This window comes from Saccopteryx bilineata, chromosome 2 (genome assembly GCF_036850765.1).
Source record: "Saccopteryx bilineata isolate mSacBil1 chromosome 2, mSacBil1_pri_phased_curated, whole genome shotgun sequence".
Lineage (NCBI taxonomy): Eukaryota > Metazoa > Chordata > Mammalia > Chiroptera > Emballonuridae > Saccopteryx > Saccopteryx bilineata.
The window spans coordinates 273,104,887-273,122,638 of record NC_089491.1 but is presented as its reverse complement, the minus strand read 5'-3'; the positions used below and the strand labels follow the sequence as shown (position 1 = coordinate 273,122,638).

The following is a 17,752-nucleotide window of genomic DNA, read 5'->3' as shown; positions in this document are numbered from 1 at the left end:
TGGTGAGAAGGAAATAGTTTATTCAACCGAAGGCATAATAGATTTTCTGTGCCAGAATGTGACTTGCTTCCTCGGTTTTTCAGGTACTCCCCAATAAAAGAACTAGGGACTATTAGACAAGATAAAAACCCTTAGCAATGCTGGCCACCCCATGCCCGTGTTACGTGCCCTGCATCAGAGAGGTAGCTTCAGTCCAGGGGTGAGGACACCCAGGGAGCTCAGGTGCCTGAAAACACTAAGGAACTTTAGAAAGATTAAAATCAAACATACTGCAGTATCTGTATATTAAAAATAAGTATAAAATAGGCACCAAAAATGAGGTCTTTAGGTGACTCGTCAAAATAAATACATCCATTATTTACACTCAAATAATTTTATACCTTCTGTTGCACTTTGAAGGCTGGTACCTTTTTAATAAAATATTCAATAGTGTAAAAGCCCCTCTCGTCTACCCAGTCTGGAGCAACAGCTTTTAGAGGCGTGATGCTTCCCGCATGTCTGCGGAGGTCCTGATCACCCCGAAAGCCAGAGCAGCTGTCTGCTCCAATGGGACGCGTTCCAGCGTCTCACCTGAGGCTCCGGAATCAGCAGTCATCTTCCAAGTCTGCCATCCCCAAATCTGTCCTGCTCGACCGTTTGGCACTTGTCAACAAGCCCTTCTCAAATTCTTCTTCAGTGATCTTGCCTTTCTTAAACTTCTTCAAAAGCCGTGTGTCATTAAGAAGTTCCTCCATGTCCTCATCTTCGATATCAGAATCCTAAGGGCAGAAGAGACCAGCAAACCCCTGAATCTCAGCAACAGTGTTCTGGGTGATGCTGTCTTTAAGCAGGAACATGCTGTCAGATCAGCTTCTACAATCAGCCCATCCCCCTTGAGTCACCAACATAACAGAAATGTGAGAGAGTCTGTATCAGTAGTTGGTTCAAAATTCTAAGGTGGGTAGGAAAGTAATAAAGAAAATGGCAAGCTTTACCTCTTCCTTTTTCCTTTTTTCATTCCTTTTCTTCTTTTCCTTTTTTTTGGCCTGCTTCGACCAAGGTTTATTTTTCATGAACTTTCTCCTCCCTTCATTTTCTGTTTTCTCTTTCCTCTGCTGCTCCAGTAGCTTCTGCCTCTGTTTCTCTCTGACTTTGTCTTTAAACGGGATGGTGTCTGTGTTAATGTCCGCAGGCACGAACTCGGGAAACTGCTTCCCTCGCAGCTCTGGCATCTTGGGCATCTTCAGCAGGGCGAAGCCTCGGGCAAGAGCAGTGAAATCGAGATCTGATTAGACCAGAACCCGAGTGAGCACGCACAGTCAGATTCTGAGAGCCCACCCATGGAAGGGTCCGAGCAAGACTTTCCCAACCGAGTGGTCTAACGGGTTCATGGTCACTTAGGTTAAAATAACTACATTTTTACTAAAGGAATTCTCCACGGCCAGTTCATTCTGTCTACTGAACCCTAGGAAGACTTCCTGTTAAATGAACAGTGACCCTGACACATGCCTGACGTCTTTATAAGACAAAGCAGCCTCGTGCTTGTCACACTTGTAGAACCGTCACCCGCTTCGGATGGAGGCACGAGCACAGAAGCAGCCCCACTGACCCTTCAGTCTGAAGATGAGGCTGCACTCGTGCTTCGCGTAGGCCTGGACGTACGACACGAAGGCTCTCATGCCCTTCTCGTACACCGCTCTGTCAGCCAGGGCCATGGACCTGAGCGTGGGCAGGAGGTCGGTGGTGGTGTCCTGGCGCTCCATCTCCTGCAGGGGGCACTGCGCAGAGACCCTTCTCACTGGCGGGGGTTCACCTCGTCCCCAAGGCACCCCCACCACAGCCAGGGCCAATCACACCAAAGGCAAAACAACTTGGGCTTGAGAAACCCAAATCCAACCCAAGTATTTTCCTTGGCCTGAAAGTATTTTAAAAACTTTTAAGATAGTTTTAAAATTAGATTTATATAACACTCCTGACTTGTGGTTGGAAAATATGGCAATATCAGGTCCCCGTTCCCACCAGGGACACTCAGCTGCAGCCAAGCCTGGACTGCTACCCGAAATGAGGCTGGTGTCTGTCCACAGCTGAAGGCCAGCTGGGTCCCCGCACTTACGTCCCCAGCTTGGCTCTATGAGTCTGCCACCCTCAATCTAAAGTCCAGACCCCTGGCTGGGAAACTGCCCGGCCCCCTGGGCATGCTGTGTGACGAGGAGATAGCTTACTTTTTGGTTGATTGCAAGGAACTTGACGTATGACTCTTCCATGGGAAGGAGGAACACCAGTGCGCTGCCGTGGTGACCAATGCGGGCTGTGCGGCCACAACGATGCACAAAGGCACTGCGAACACAGGAGGGGACATGAGCACCATGTGATGGCAGCTGAGCAGAGCACAGGCCCAGAGCTGCCTGTCCACAGCTCAGTCCCACTCTGCCACTGACCAGTATAGAAATAGAAGAGTTGGTGATACAGTCTCTCTGCCTCCCTGCTTCTCACTTCAGGAAAAAAAAAAAAAAGAAAGGGCCCTGGCCAGTTGGCTCAGCAGTAGAGCATCGGCCCGGCGTGTGGAAGTCCCAGGTTTGATTCCCGGCCAGGGCACACAGGAGAAGCACCCATCTGCTTCTCTACCCACCCCCCTTTCTATCTCTCTCTTCTCCTCCTGCAGCCAAGGCTCCATTGGAGCAAAGTTGTCCTGGGCACTGAGGATGGCTCCATGGCCTCTGCCCCAGGTGCTAGAATGGCTCTGGACACAATGGAGCAATGCCCCAGGTGGGCAGAGCATCGCCCCCTGGTGGGCATGCTGGGTGAATCCTGGTTGGGCACATGCGGGAATCTCTCTGCCTCCCCACTTCTCACTTCAGAAAAATACAAAGAAAAGAAGAGGCAGTGATACAACATTCGTTGCATACCGGATAGGATTCTGTAAGACACTACACAAACTAGGAAGTTTTTAAATTTATGCTTATCTGATGGTATAGGTAGGATGTGGTCCTAGTAGGAAAGTAATGGAGCAATGAGAATATAGATGACCTGTCAGCCTTCCACCAAGTAACCGTTATTATTACTCAGGAGTTTATATTTACAGGCATTTCCTGGTGTTTGGGCGTATTATTAGTAACATATGCTTCCTTTGGGAGAAAAACTGAAATTTTCATTTATGGTGTTATGCATTATTTTCCTTCAAACATTCTATCATGTACATTTCTGCAAAAACTTTAAAAAATGTTTGAAAATGTCTTTAATTGATGTATAACATTGCATCACCCCTGACACTGCAGTGACGTACCCTCTCACCTAGTTTTGCCATTTAAAATAATGTTTGGCATGCCATTTGGTTTACCTTCCCTGAGATGCACATTTCTAGGCCAGGTCCCTAGACAGAGAGAGTAACATTCTGTCCTGCGGGAGGTACCTTGCGCTGCTGGGAGGGTCGTACTGCAGCACCCAGTTCACTTCGGGAATGTCTATCCCTCGGGCCATCACGTCGGTGCACACTAAAATCCCGCTAGAGGATGAGAATACAGCATCATAAGTGCGGAGGCTGCCACTCCCATCGCCATCAAACAGTCTTTACTGGTGCCAACAGGTAGAGGTCCAGAATCGCTCACAGAAGTTAATATTAGTGACACATGTTTATCTGCTCTTCCTCCCCGGAATCTTCTCTAGGACTTTAGAAATCCCCAGTGAAAACAGGAGGTAGGGAGGAGACCGTGAAAAGATTTTTCAAAATTAGTATATTTATTTCCACTTGAAAAAATAAAAGTATAGAGGGTCTCATCCTTTAACAGTTGTTTTTAAAAAGTGAAATTTTCTGTCCTTGACTGAGGTGTGACAGTTTTATCACTTTGCCCAAATGCATGCTTTTAACATAGCCAGGATGCTTGGTGATTAAGAAAAACAGAAAAATGATCATTAGCCCGTCACCCCAATAAAATTCAATTAAAAAAACAAAAAAAAAGTAGAGCATTTGAGATTGTGTTCCCCTGCATGTCATCAATTTGGCTCAAATAAACTTTTTTTTAAAAAAAAGTATCATCAGCACGAACAGAATCAGATCATATACCCCTGTGTGGTCGCCCACTTGACAGCCTGCAAGCTGCTCCTGTCCACGCTATTCAGCCGTTGGACAGTTACCAAAACCCCAGTGGCCAGATACTGGGGGGTCCCGGAGAGAACACCACATACAGGTTCCTCTTCTCGGGGACCTGGGAACCTCACAGGAAGTAGACCGACAGCTAAAGGAGTCAGTATAGCAAAGTGGAACGGGGCCAGGGCAGAGGGGCAGAGGGATGGGCTGGGCACCAACACAGAAGACAGGATAACTGGGGGGGGTGGGGGGGGGGGACAGGGAAAACCCTGCCTGTGAGGCTGTAGCCACAGAGGGACATGCAGAAGCATGCGGTGCGCGGGGACGTACCGTCCACAAGGCCCTACCTCTGCAGTTTGCGGAAGCCCATGAAGATCTTGTTGCGCTTGTACTTCATCTTCCCGTGGATGCACATGATCTCCACGCCCTTGACCAGCGCCTCCAGGGCCTTCCCGTAGTATTCCACGCAGGCGCAGGTGCTGCGAGAGGGGCGGAGGGCTCAGTCGTTGGCCATGAGTCCCTCTACAACTGAGGGAGGGCCCGTGCCCCTGTTCCTCCTGGGTGTGGCTGAGCCCCACGCCCCCTTACCTGAAGAAGACCAGGTGCTTCTCCTGCTTGTGATTGTGAAGAAAATGGACCAGCTGATTAAATTTCTCATCTGCCTTACATATCTGCAACATAAAAAGGAAAATAATAAAAAAATTAATTGACAATAACAATCCCTGTAGTGATTTTCAGTTTCAGTATTAATTTTAAGGAATCTGATTTCTTGCGCACACAGGACGTTTCTGTTAGATGCTTACCAGGCTGCTTAGCTCAGAGTAAATGTCAGGATATGCTGCGCACACATTAAAGTCACAAAATCTACTGGGTGCTGGACTGGACCCAAGACTCCGTATTACATAAAGAACTCCTGGGAGACTCAGATGCATGGCCAAGTTCAGTGTCTGCTCTAAGGTTTCCAGGAAGGAATATGCATAATTATTTGAAAGACTTCTGCATAGACAGACTCCAGTCTCCCTTGATAATGCAGACCAGTGCTCCACTCTGGCCCCTAAATTGGGGACATTTAAATCACCTGAACGCATTCTCCCTATTTTTTTTTAACAAAACCAAATTCTCAGTTTGGAATTTCTTCTCCTGCACTCAGACATCTCTAAATGCAGTCACTCAAGTGAACGCATAATAGCAGAATGCAATAGTAGGCATGGTGACGTCCAAAGTTAACATCTGTTAGTGCTTCTGCATACTAAGCACTGGCCTAAACACCTTCGTCTGTACAAATGAACTCAACCTCATGACGACATGACGTGGGCACGACCTGAGCCCCATTTTTGCAAGTGACGCTCTGGCAAGGGCATCTAGTTCAATTAGCAAGGGACAAAGGCAAGAAAGCACGACGCTCTTAAGAACTAAACTGGACACCAAACCCCTCCCCAGCCTCTGGAGAGCCAGCCTCCGAACTTGGCCAGCCTAGCCTCGGGCAGAAGCAGCTGCGCCAAGTACAATGCCCACTTCCGAGAACCTGTCAGAACTCTACCGCATTCTCTGGGCTCCTGTGCCAGAGACAGTTTCTGATTTCCAAACCAGCTCCACCTTCAATCCCCCCAGGAGCTGACAAAAAGGACGGCAGCTCTGTTGCCCTTACAGTCCGCAGAGATAGGGACACTGCTCCGGAGACCAGCCCACTTCTCTATGAACAGGAGCTGTGCTCAGGCACCGAGAACCCCGTCTAGGCTGAACAAGAGGCCCGCACCCTGGCTGATTTAGACAAGCCTTGGGTTCTCCTAGCTGTCGCCCTGGCCACCCAGCGATGGGAGACAACAGAAGAGGGGCTTCCTTTTTACCAATCACATTTCTAAAACCGTCCCACTACCTTGGGAGGAAATTGTCGGTACTGGCAGCTGGATGCGTGGCTGCAAATTCAGCTATTCCCGGTGGCAGATAAAAAAAAAATACAGAGTAGGTTACAAAGCAGCAGAACGCTGTCACTCAACCATTTCCTTCAGAGGGAAGTCTTATCATTTGATTGACAGGTTCCTCCCCAGCACACCCAACTACGTGTAATAACACATTTGACCACTTGGGGGCAAGGCACATACTATATAAATAATATGCCCACGTTAACTTGTTCACTGGTTCAACAAGTGTGACCACTCGTATAGCTTATCCTGCTCTGTCCCTGAATGCATTTTAAAACAAACTGAGGGTATCGTTTTATAGACCTACCTCCCTAGAAAAATGCAAGTTAATCCCTAGAGCACTTATCATTATATCAATTCTTGTTTGCTCTAACTGCTAAAAGTTAACCTATATTAGTGAGAACACTGTTTACCAGATTGATAAAACATACAGATAAGGAATTAGTTTTCAAATAGGAAAAAACACAAAAATCTACCAATGGCTAAAACAATTCTTACAGGGGACCATTGAAAAGGAAAGACAGATTTCTCCCTTTCTGCACTGTAACGTTTTTATCAGTTTTCTATCACTCTTACAGTTTAGTCTGACAGAAGACCCACCCTGAATTGTTCAAGGACAAGAGGAAGAGTGTGGATACAACAGGTAAATAAATAAATGATAAACGAACAAAGTGGCACATCCAGTGTTCTCTCTGGGTCAACCGTTTTCTGGTTTTTCCATTACCCTTCAACTCCTCTCTTGCGACTTCTTAGTTGTTCATTGATTGCTTTCTCATATGTGCCTTGACCGCGGGCCTTCAGCATACTGAGTAACCCCTTACTGGAGCCAGCGACCTTGGGTCCAAGCTGGTGAGCTTTTTGCTCAAGCCAGATGAGCCCGCGCTCAAGCTGGCGACCTCAGGGTCCCGAACCTGGGTCCTTCTGCATCCCAGTCCGATGCTCTATCCACTGTGCCACCACCTGGTCAGGCCAAAATGATCTCATTTTAAGAAAGAAAAGCCAGACCTAAGCTTACTGAAAACAGGTCAAGTAAAAATAATTAAGTCTTTTCAGTAAACTGCTTTAGCTTAGAACGTGTGTTTTTTTCCCAGCTTTACTGAGATACGCAGCAGGTAAAAGTTGCACATACTTAAGGTGTACGGTGTGGTGACTTGATATATGTATACGTATACAACAAATGTGAAATGACCACAAACAAGGTAGCTAACAACATCTACCAAGTTGGTTACCGTTTTTGTTTTTTGGGTTTTTTGGTGAGAACACTTAAAATCTGCCCCCTTTGTGAATTCCAGGTACACAACACAGCACTGTGGAGTGCCATCCCTGTGCTGCCCCTGGACCCCCAGGTGTCACTATGCTGAGTCGCAGGAATACGCCAGCACCGCCCAGCCACTCACCATGTAGTGGTTCCGCAGGCGGGACGGGGTCTTCTGGGTGCTGCTGGCTGCCACGCCCTTCTCCTTCACGGCAATCCGCACCGGGTTCCGCAGGCCAGCTCTCACCAGGTTCTCCACCTCCTGAGTCTGCGTGGCAGAGAACAGGCCCGTCCTCCTCTGCTTTGGCAAGAACTCCAGGATGGTGTTTATGCTGGGGAAAAAAAAAAGTGCAAACAACCCCTAATTCATCACATAATCATCACATATTCTCATTTTCCTCAGTTTCTCCAGTATAAACATATAACTATACTTTCATAATGTGCAGCAATTCAAAGAAGAGAGTGAAATTCACATAAAACGTTTTGAGACTAAAAACCACCGAACTGTACACTTTAAATGGGCGAATTATATATGAAACAGATGCCAATAGAGCTATTTATTAAAACACACGCACACAGGCCATGGCCGGTTGGCTCAGTGATAGAGCGTCAGTCTGGCATGCAGGAGTCCTGGGTTTGATTCCCGGCCAGGGTACATAGGAGAAGCGCCCATCTGCTTCTCCACCCCTCCCCCTCTCCTTCCTCTCTGTCTCTCTCTTCCTCTCCTGCAGCCAAGGCTCCATTGGAACAAAGTTGGCCCGGGCGCTGAGGATGGCTCCGTGGCCTCTGTCTCAGGCGCTAGAATGGCTCTGGTTGCAACAGAGCGACACCCCAAATGGGCAGAGCATCGCCCCTTTGTGGGCGTGCCGGGTGGATCCCGGTTGGGTGCATGCGGGAGTCTGACTGCCTCCCCGTTTCCAACTTCAGAAAAATACAATAAATAAATAAATAAATAAAACACACGCACACAAATTTTAAGGGAAACTATGAAAGAAAAGGCATTTGAAGAAGAAGAACTGGAATTCAAAATTGTGGGGCAGAATCTGAAAGAGCCAACGACCTAATGATTTGAAATTCCCACGCGGCCACTAAAGATAGTCGTAAGGCAACAAATTCCATTTCACTCCCTTTTCCATGTCCACTTTTCCACATCCACTATCACCAGAGCCAATCCAGTCCAGAATCTAGCACCTTGCCTCAAACCCCATGTCCAGGAGTCTGTCTGCTTCATCCAACACTAGGACATCAAGGGACCGCACGCAGCTGGCCAGATCCAAGCCCTCAGCCTTCCTCCGGAACATGTCCTCCAAGCGGCCTGGGGTGGCCACAACGATGTTCCCCCTTGGAAGACAAAGTCAACAGTTACTGCCCTCTCTGATCCTGGGGGTATTCATGATTCCAAATACCAAGTTTTGTATCCGTCCGCCCCCTGCACCCCGAAAAAGTCACCTAGACCGCAGTGGAGACAAGGCAGACCCGTGAGCAGAAGAATTGTGCCATCAGGCAGAAAACGTGTGGCTTGCCAGGGACAAAGACTGGGTTCCAGGCTGAGACCCAGGGCAAACTCTGGGAATCAGTCAAAGCTGGCCTCCCTCCGTCTGTTTCTGCGACGTTTTATTGGCAGGCACCCACACTCTTTCATTCACGGGTGGTCTCGGGCGACTTTCACACCACAGTAGAACTGACAGTGGTGACAGAGCCTGTGAGGTCCACAGAACTAAAATATTTACCATCTGGTCCTGTCCAGAGAAGGTTTGCCAACCCCTGAGCTAGGACAAGTGACTCAACCACCATAGGCCCCAGGGAGCTCATCTACAAAATGCAAATGCTAACAGAAGCAGAGGTGGCTTTATGTCAGGATCACAGGCTGGCAGAATGAAGGCCAAATGTGGCCCCCAGGGATTGATTGATCTACAAGAAGTCTTTTATGCCTGACCAGGCGGTGGCGCAGTGGATAGAGCGTTGGACTGGGATGCCGAGGACCCAGGTTCGAGACCCCGAGGTCACCAGCTAGAGCACGGGCTCATCTGGTTTGAGCAAAAAAAGCTCACCAGCTTGGACCCAAGGTCACTGGCTTGAGCAAAGGGTTACTCAGTCTGTTGAAGGCCCACGTTCAAGGCACATATGAGAAAGTAATCAATGAACAACTAAGGTGTCGCAATGCGCAACAAAAAACTGATGATTGATGCTTCTCATCTCTCCGTTCCTGTCTGTCCTGTCTATCCCTCTCTCTCTCTGTCTCGGTAAAAAAAAATTAAAAATTAAAAAAAAAAAAGAAGTCTTTTAGAGTGGGAACTACATTCCAGCAGTTTAATAATCTGCAGATAACACACAAAAATCTAGAATTCCACACTCATTTTTTTTTTCCTGAAGTTGGAAACGGGGAGGCAATCAGACAGACTTCTGCATGCGCCCGACCAGGATCCACCTGGCATGCCCACCAGGGGGCGATGCTCTGCCCATCTGGGGTGTTGCTCCATTGCAATTGGAGCCATTCTAGCGCCTGAGGCAGAGGCCATGGAGCCATCCTCAGCGCCCAGGCCAACTCTGCTCCAATGGAGCCTTGGCTGCAGGAGGGGAAGAGAGAGACGGAGAGGAAGGAGAGGGGGAGGGGTGGAGAAGCAGATGGGCGCTTCTCCTATGTACCCTGGCCGGGAATCGAACCCAGGACTCCTGCACACCAGGCTGACGCTCTACCACTGAGCCAACCGACCAGGGCCTCCATACTCTTTTTAAATAAAATCTGGCAATACTGAGCCAGAGTCCCACAAAGCATCAATGAGCTGGAGGTGAGCATTCAGGCACCTCCCAGCCAGCCCCAAACCCCCACCCCAGCCCCTTCACACATTCACATTATCCTCTGACACCCCCCCCCCAGCAACTTGAGTCTGTGGCCCCTGCCGGGACATACATATCTGACCTTACAGTTGGAACTCAGTGAATCCTTCATAAGAGAAACTTCTCTTTATTAAAATTCACTAACAAATTGGGCACAAAACCTATCTCTGCTCATTATGAACCTTATCCACAATGAGACCAAATGATATCCAACAGACTGGCAACCACCCCATGTTCAAACGTATATTCTAAGCATTTACTAAACACCTGCTGCTGTGTGTTCAGCACCAGACTAAGTTCTGAACTTCCCCAAGCCTCCCACGGAGACAGGAAGCCAGGTGGGGGGGAGGCGTGGAGGATGGTGGCCTCACAGGCCCTGTACTAGCATTAGAATCTATCCTAAGGGCCAGAAGGAGCCAGAGTTTTCAATGAGTGACGCCATCAGGCTGGCATCCTGTAAAGGCCACTGTGGTTGCTATGAGGGAAGTGGACTATTCGAGGGCAAGAGGAGAAGCACAGAGAAGTTTCCACAGGGTCCTCCGAGGAAGGCGTGGGAGGTGCGGTGACAGAGAGAGGCTGACAGGTTAGAGATGAACTCCGCTCGGGAGAGAAAACGGCGAGGGCTAACTGTGAAGGGCTGGAGGGAACGGTGAGATGTCTGGACAGAGTCCTAGACCATAGGAACACAGGGGGAGAGAGACCAAGAGAAACTCCAGATGATGGGCAAGTTTGGGGATAAGAATCCCCAACGCGGCCTGACCTGTGGTGGCGCAGTGGATAAAGCATCAACCTGGAAATGCTGAAGTCGCCGGTTCGAGACCCTGGGCTTGCCTGGTCAGGGCACATATGGGAGTTGATGCTTCCTGCTCCTCCCCCCTTCTCTCTCTGTCTCTCTCCTTTCTCTCTCCCTCTCTCTCTCCTTTCTAAAATGAATACATAAATAAATTAATTAAAAAAAAAGAATCCCCAACGCCGTTTCAGATGTTTGCAACGGCTGTGACGCAGCCCAGAAGACACCAGGCAAACAAGGGGACTCTGAGTTTCTGGTGCTAGGGGTGAGGTCAGAGAGACCACCCAGGAGGGACGAGGCTGCTTAGGAAAAGCCCAGAGTGAGAAGAGCAAGAGCCTGGGCCCCACAGAGCCACCTAGGGAGGGCTGGGGAGCCGCGCCTGCCCGGGCGCCCTGCTTCTGCAGGGGTGAAGCTCGTTAGAGTGGAGGGTGCATGAGGACCAGAGGGAAGGAACCAGCAAGCAAAACGGGAGGATGGCTCAGAGAAAACCAGTTTTTGGGCAGGGGCTGCTGCCAAGAAGTAGTTTCTGGTTAGGCAGAGATTCTGCATCGACTCCTCCGGGTTCAGCGCCGACAGCAAGCAAAGAAGCCAGCAGCAGCAATAAGCAAACATACCCATGTGCCTTAAACCTCGCAACGTCTTCTCCAGGGTTCCTGCCTCCGATCCAGAGAATCTGGCTAAAACAAGACACAGGTCCCTGAGCAGGGCCGGGTGAAGTCACCGCCTGCAGCCAAAGGGGACCCCACATCCCATTTACCTGAGCTGCGGGAAGGGCTTCGTGAAGCACGACAGGACCTCGTCAATCTGAACAGCCAGCTCTCGAGTGGGTGTAATGATGATGGCACCAACCTGCTCAGGTGGGGAGAAGGGACGTGATGGGCCGGCTGGGCACAGGGCCCACCAGCGGAGCACATGTGCCCCGGACCTTGAGCACATGCGCCCAGGATCGGCCATCTCACTTCCTGAGCCCACTCAGCAGCAGCAGCCAGTCACAGGGCGTAGCAACTAGCCTGAATCACAGTCGGTTCTCGTTATTTACAGAGGTTACGTCCCACAAAGTCACCATGAACCCTGAATTCACGAATAGGGAACCACCGCTCCTGGGGGGAATTTGGGGCGAGGGTTCTGCAAGCCTCTGGTCACATTTTCATCAACCAATTGATACAGAAGTTTGATTTATGCTTCTGTTTAAAGACACCTGCTCAATATGTATTAGTCATTCACTGACATTGAACTCAGCCAACAGCACCGTCCCTCACACTTTAAGGAAGCGTATCTGACACATGTTTTCTCCGTAAGGCACATCACAGCCTCCCTGCAGTTGGGGACACTGGACAGCACTTTGGCGCTATGTATGGGGCCGTTTTAACAGCAAAGTCACCAATAAAAACGCACACATCACAGCAGTAAGCAGGCCGTGAAGAGGGCACCTGTGTACAGTCTGAAGGCTAAAACATGAAGGCAGAGTGTCACCTTATTAAACTCCGCTGGGAGCGCGGGGCTGCCCTACAAAAGCCCACGGAGAAGCAGGAAAGCATATGGTGGGGCTACAAATACATTTCACAGGTAGGCCGAGTCACAGATGCGGAGTCTATGAATAAGGAGACAAGGCTTTATTTTTATTTACGTGTTCAGCCTTTGACTGGCACCTCAGTCCACTGTGGCCTCTCCGATGACACGGGGAAAAGAAAGCACTAGGCTGTGCTCACCTGACTCTTTTTCCACTTCTCTTCCCTTCTCAGGAGAATCTCCACGATCGGGATGACAAAAGCGAGGGTTTTCCCACTGCCCGTGACCTGCAGGGTGGGGTGAGGAGAGAAGGTTTTGGTCTGTTTTTCCTCTTGGTTCACTTCACAGAGGAAATAGGAGGACAGGCTGACTTTACACCAGGTACTCACCGCTTCTGCAGCGACATCTTTGTTCTTCAGGAACAGAGGGATGGTTGCGGACTAAAGAGAGACGGCAAAGTACTGGTTAGAGAATGCCGTGACTCCACAGATGGGGCCAAAAGCCCTAGGAACGTCCTGGGGGGCCTTGGTGGCCCCCACCCCAAAGAGGACTCTGAACTGAGTCACCACAAGGCACCCAGAGGGGCTGGCTCAGTGCTACCATGGCAGCGGTATCTGCACAGACATAGGCAGAGGAGAGAGATCTTAGCTGAGTGAGATTCGAGAATCCAGAATTCTAGTCCTGAGTCACCTTAACTTTCCACTGGGGACCAGGAAGGGTTTGAAGACACTGAGGTCTAAGGTCTCTTCCAGCTCTAGTATCAGAGAACAGTTGATTCCAATAAACCCTCTCATTTTAAACACTGCGCAGGGCCTCCACAGGTTACAAAAAGCTCAGCCCTTTGGTTCCACTCCCCTGAAACCTGGGGCCGGAAATGAGCTTGTAGGAACCAAACTTCAACAACTAAACCTGGCTTCAAAGTTGTCCCTCCAGGACCACATTCCTCACTCCCCAAAGCCTGAACTTAACCATCCCAGCACATCAGACTTTTCTAACCATCTCTGCACAAATGATTCTGTGTTTTCTGTGCCCGAGGGAAGTTTTGGCAATGCCTGGAGACATTTTGGTTGTCAAAATCCGGTGGTGGTGGGTGCTATTGGCATCTAGTAGGTAGAGCCCAGAGGTACTGTTGAACAGCCTACAATACACAGGAAGCCCCACAATAAAGAATTACTCAGCCCTAGAGCGTCGGCCTAGCGTGCGGAGGACCCGGGTTCGATTTCCGGCCAGGGCACATAGGAGAAGCGCCCATTTGCTTCTCCACCCCTCCGCCGCGCTTTCCCTCTCTGTCTCTCTCTTCCCCTCCCGAAGCCAAGGCTCCATTGGAGCAAGGATGGCCCGGGCGCTGGGGATGGCTCTGTGGCCTCTGCCCCAGGCGCTAGAGTGGCTCTGGTCGCAACATGGCGACGCCCAGGATGGGCAGAGCATCGCCCCCTGGTGGGCAGAGCATCGCCCCTGGTGGGCGTGCCGGGTGGATCCCGGTCGGGCGCATGCGGGAGTCTGTCTAACTGTCTCTCCCTGTTTCCAGCTTCAGAAAAATGAAAAAAAAAAAAGAAAAAAAAAAAAAGAATTACTCAGCCCAAATTGTCAATGGTGCAGAGATGGAGAAACCGACCAATCTGGTCCAACAAATATGTGAGCCCCATATACGATTTTAAAACTTCCAGTGTGGCTTGACCAGGCGGTAGCACAGTGGATAGAGTGTTGGACTAGGATGCGGAGGACCCAAGTTCGAGAGACCCCGAGGTCGCCAGCTTGAGCACAGGCTCATCTGGTTTGAGCAAAGCTCACCAGCTTGGACCCAAGGTCACTGGCTCAAGCAGGGGGTTACTCGGTCTGCTGAAGGCCCACGGTCAAGGCACATATGAGAAAGAAATCAATGAACAACGAAGGTGTCGCAACGAAAAACTAATGATTGATGCTTCTCATCTCTCTCCATTCCTGTCTGTCCCTATCTGACTCTCTCTGTAAAAAAACCCCAAAAACTTCCAGTGGCCACACTAAGAAAAGTATAAAGAAAGAAGTAAAATGAACTTTGAAGTTTTATTTAACCCAATATGCCTAACTCCTGTCATGTTGATGTGAAATCAACATGCTAGAAATTAGTGATATAGTTCCCATTCTTTTTATCATATGAATGTTCAAAATCCACTCTGCATTTTACACTTAAAGCGCATCTCAACTGGGACTCACATTTCAAGTGCACAACAACCATGTGTCCAGTGATGACTGTCATGGATGGCACAGGCCTAGGCTGTCAGCTCTGAGGGCAGAGACGGGATTCTGTTGGCACTATGCTCCCAGGTGTGGAACTGAGCTCCCTTAAACTTTATATTCAGTCCTGTTTCCCCATCTTTCTTGAGGACCATATGGACACCTCACTCAACATTTCAAAACAGAACTCTGCTGAATTTCCCTCTAAAGTGTTACACCCTGCCCCCCCCCCCAGCCTTCCTCATCTTGGTAAATGGTACCGCTGTCCACCCAGGACACAAACCTCAGGGTGCCCTCTAGGTTCCTCTCTTCTATAACCCCTTCACCTGGTTCCTCAGCAACCCTAAAGCTATCATATCTTGAACTTGACTTCTTCTCTTTTTTTTTTTATTCATTTTAGAGAGGAGAGAGAGTTAGGATGAGAGAGAGAGAGAGAGCGAGAGAGAGAGGAAGGAGGGAGGAGCAGGAAGCATCAACTCCCATATATGCCTTGACCAGGCAAGCCCAGGGATTTGAACCAGTGACCTCAGTGTTCCAGGTCAACGCTTTATCCACTGCGCCACCACAGGTCAGGCGAACTTGACTTCTTAATATCCACTGCTGCCTCTCTACGCCAAGCCACCACCATCCTTCACTGATGAGAGCCTCCTAACTGACCTCCTCGTTTCTCCTTTTACCCCTTTAAAGTCCATTCTCTACACTGCAGTCACACCCCTTCCCTGTGGCACAGCTTCCCATAGATTCTATAAATTTTATATTCAGTCCTGTTTCCCCATCTTTCCTGAGGATCAGATGGCTTCCCATGGCACTTAGCATAAATCCAAGCTCCTACGAGACCCTGCACAATTCGGACCCTACTTTTCACATCTACACCTCTCCTGAGGTTCCAGCCACAAAGGCCTCCTTTTGGTTCTTCCAAGCCCATTTCCTGCCCCAGGACATTTGCATTTGTTTTTCTCTCTGCTGGAACCAACCCCTCTTCCCTCCACCCCATAGCGTGCTCCTCCTCAATCACTCAGGTATCAGCTCTACAACATCTCCTCAGAAAGGCCTCTCCTAACACCCTACCCTGTATCTTTCACTATCCATCACATCAGTCCGTTTTAGCCCCTTTATAATACTTTATCAGCAGCCAAAACGATCTTATTCCTTTACTCCTTTCTCTCTCCTGCATTAGAAAATAAAACCCACGAGTGGGGGGCCAACACAAGATCCCCAGAGCTTTAAAAAAACAAAAAGAGTACTTGATATGTCAGAGTAACAGTAAGGCCAGCAGGTAATGACATTTATTGAGCTAACTCCCATTACGTGCCCAACGTTGCCTTCTGTAATCTCAGAACTACCCTATGAAGCAGGCAGTGTCATTTCTCATCACTTCACAGAGAAGAGGAATGAAGCACTGAGAGGTTGTCATTCGTCCGATTTCTGACAGAGCGGCCAGGGCCGGGCTATGAACTAGGCACTGAGGTCCAGCACCTAAGGGGTGTGGAGACCCCGGCGCAGGTGCGCCGCCTCTGCCTGCCCCAGTCATTAACCAGAGTGGGCATCACCCGCGTCTTGGCAGCCTGAGGACGTGGCCGAGTCCCTGCTGGAGGATGGAAGACTCCAGCATGTGAGTGCTATAGCGCTAACCCCGACCGGCCGTGTCCCATTCAGCGGGTTTCTGGCCTGCTCCGCGCCCCCGTCCCCAAATGCCCCCCGCGCGCGCAGGAGACCCTCCTTCCCCGTGGCGCGCCGAGTACCTGCACCGGCGTCATGTACCGGAAGCCCAGCTCCCGCAGAACGCCCAGAACCCGGGGGTGCAGCGGCACTGACAGCGACTCCCAGGATCCCTCCGTCACGTGCTCCATCGCACACCCCGCGCCCCGCCACCGCTGCCGGGACGACTCAGGAGTGCCGCCAGCGAGCACTTCCGCTTCCGGCCGCAACCCGGCCGTCTGGGAACTGCGCTCGCGCCGCCAAGTTCCGGAGGGCGGGGAAGCGCCAGCGCCCGCTCCGCGGGTGAGAGAATCGACAACGGGAAGGTGGGAACGGGCGGCGGGGCCCAGGTCCGAGCAGGGCCGGCCATCCTTCGCAGCCACTTTAGCTCGAAGCGCCTCTCCACGCCAAGCGCGCATTTCCGCAGGGAGTATTCTGCCTCGACTCTCCCGCGTTCTCCGCCAGCCGGAGGCAGATGGCAGCACAGGACCGCGTGCTGGCCCAAGGACCGTGGGGCTGGAGGGTGTGAACAGAAGTGGACCTCAGCCCTGGAGCTCCAGGTTAACAGTAATGCAAAACAGCGTTGATGTTGGTTTACTTCCGAGGAAGTTACGGCCATTCCTAAACAAGAACGCTGTCTTCTCATTTTTGTCCACGCGCATTCTCAGCAACCTCTTGCTGATCACATTATGTGCTAGGCTCTGTGAGCACATAACTTCCCCAGCTATGGGCAAGGCTCGCGCCCCTGCGTGCACTATGAGTTTTCAAGTGTCACCCCAGCGATGCCTTCCTCTCCTGCTTAACCTCATAGCACTTACCATTACTGTAATTTACACACTCGCTTAATCTCTCCCCCCTGAAAAGTCAACCCCACCATGGGGGTTTTCCCTACTTTCTTTATCCCAGTAGCTACTGGTGGTAGACAATATTTTGGGATGAATAAATAGAAATAGTACTCAGGCAAACTTTAGTTATCTTAAACTAAAGGAAGTGAAAAATAAAAACGTAAGGCCACATTTTCCCTGAAGTATGTTCATCGCATCTTCAAAATACCACGGACGACTTTTAGAGTGGGACTTCCACAGACAGCTCTCAGAGCAAAGGCAGAAAAAGAGAGCAGAGCTCCGTCTGCTTACCCCTTTCTGAACTCACCACCTTCTCCAAGCCTGTTTCCGTATTTCCAAAGTGAGGAATATGACGCCCAACGTAATGGTGGTTTTGAGGAATAACTGGTGTAAAATGTTTAGCATCTTGCCAGTACATGACACATGCTCAAGAAATGGTCTTTTGTATTGCCAGCAGGCCCTTAGGGTTATTTCTAAAGGCACACATTTAGTTTCTGGTTCCACCAATCACAATCTGGGAGCCTTGGGCAAATCATTCTCTCTCCTAAACTTATTCCCCAAATTCATAAACCAGGCTGTTGAATAAAACTCTCTCAAACCTTTTTTACCCCAAATGAA

General features: G+C 49.9%; 1 protein-coding gene across 3 annotated transcripts; it reads right to left on the bottom strand.

Annotated features, from left to right (window-relative positions):
- Positions 1 to 43: 43 nt before the first annotated feature.
- DDX55 (DEAD-box helicase 55) lies at positions 44 to 16,495 on the bottom strand. Of its 3 annotated transcripts, XM_066260747.1 has the most exons (14): positions 16,334 to 16,495; positions 12,767 to 12,817; positions 12,578 to 12,664; positions 11,626 to 11,717; positions 11,483 to 11,545; positions 8,432 to 8,581; positions 7,383 to 7,572; positions 4,652 to 4,734; positions 4,411 to 4,542; positions 3,389 to 3,481; positions 2,202 to 2,316; positions 1,589 to 1,757; positions 975 to 1,264; positions 44 to 758 (listed from the first exon to the last, which is right to left on the bottom strand). In XM_066260747.1, the coding sequence occupies exons 1-14, from the start codon at positions 16,439 to 16,441 to the stop codon at positions 585 to 587; spliced, it is 1,797 nt and encodes a 598-aa protein (XP_066116844.1). In that variant the 5' UTR covers positions 16,442 to 16,495; the 3' UTR covers positions 44 to 584. The 3 variants fall into 3 exon arrangements, with proteins under 3 accessions (XP_066116844.1, XP_066116847.1, XP_066116845.1); XM_066260750.1 differs by lacking the exon at positions 8,432 to 8,581; XM_066260748.1 differs by lacking the exon at positions 11,483 to 11,545.
- Between the last annotated feature and the right edge of the window lie 1,257 nt (positions 16,496 to 17,752).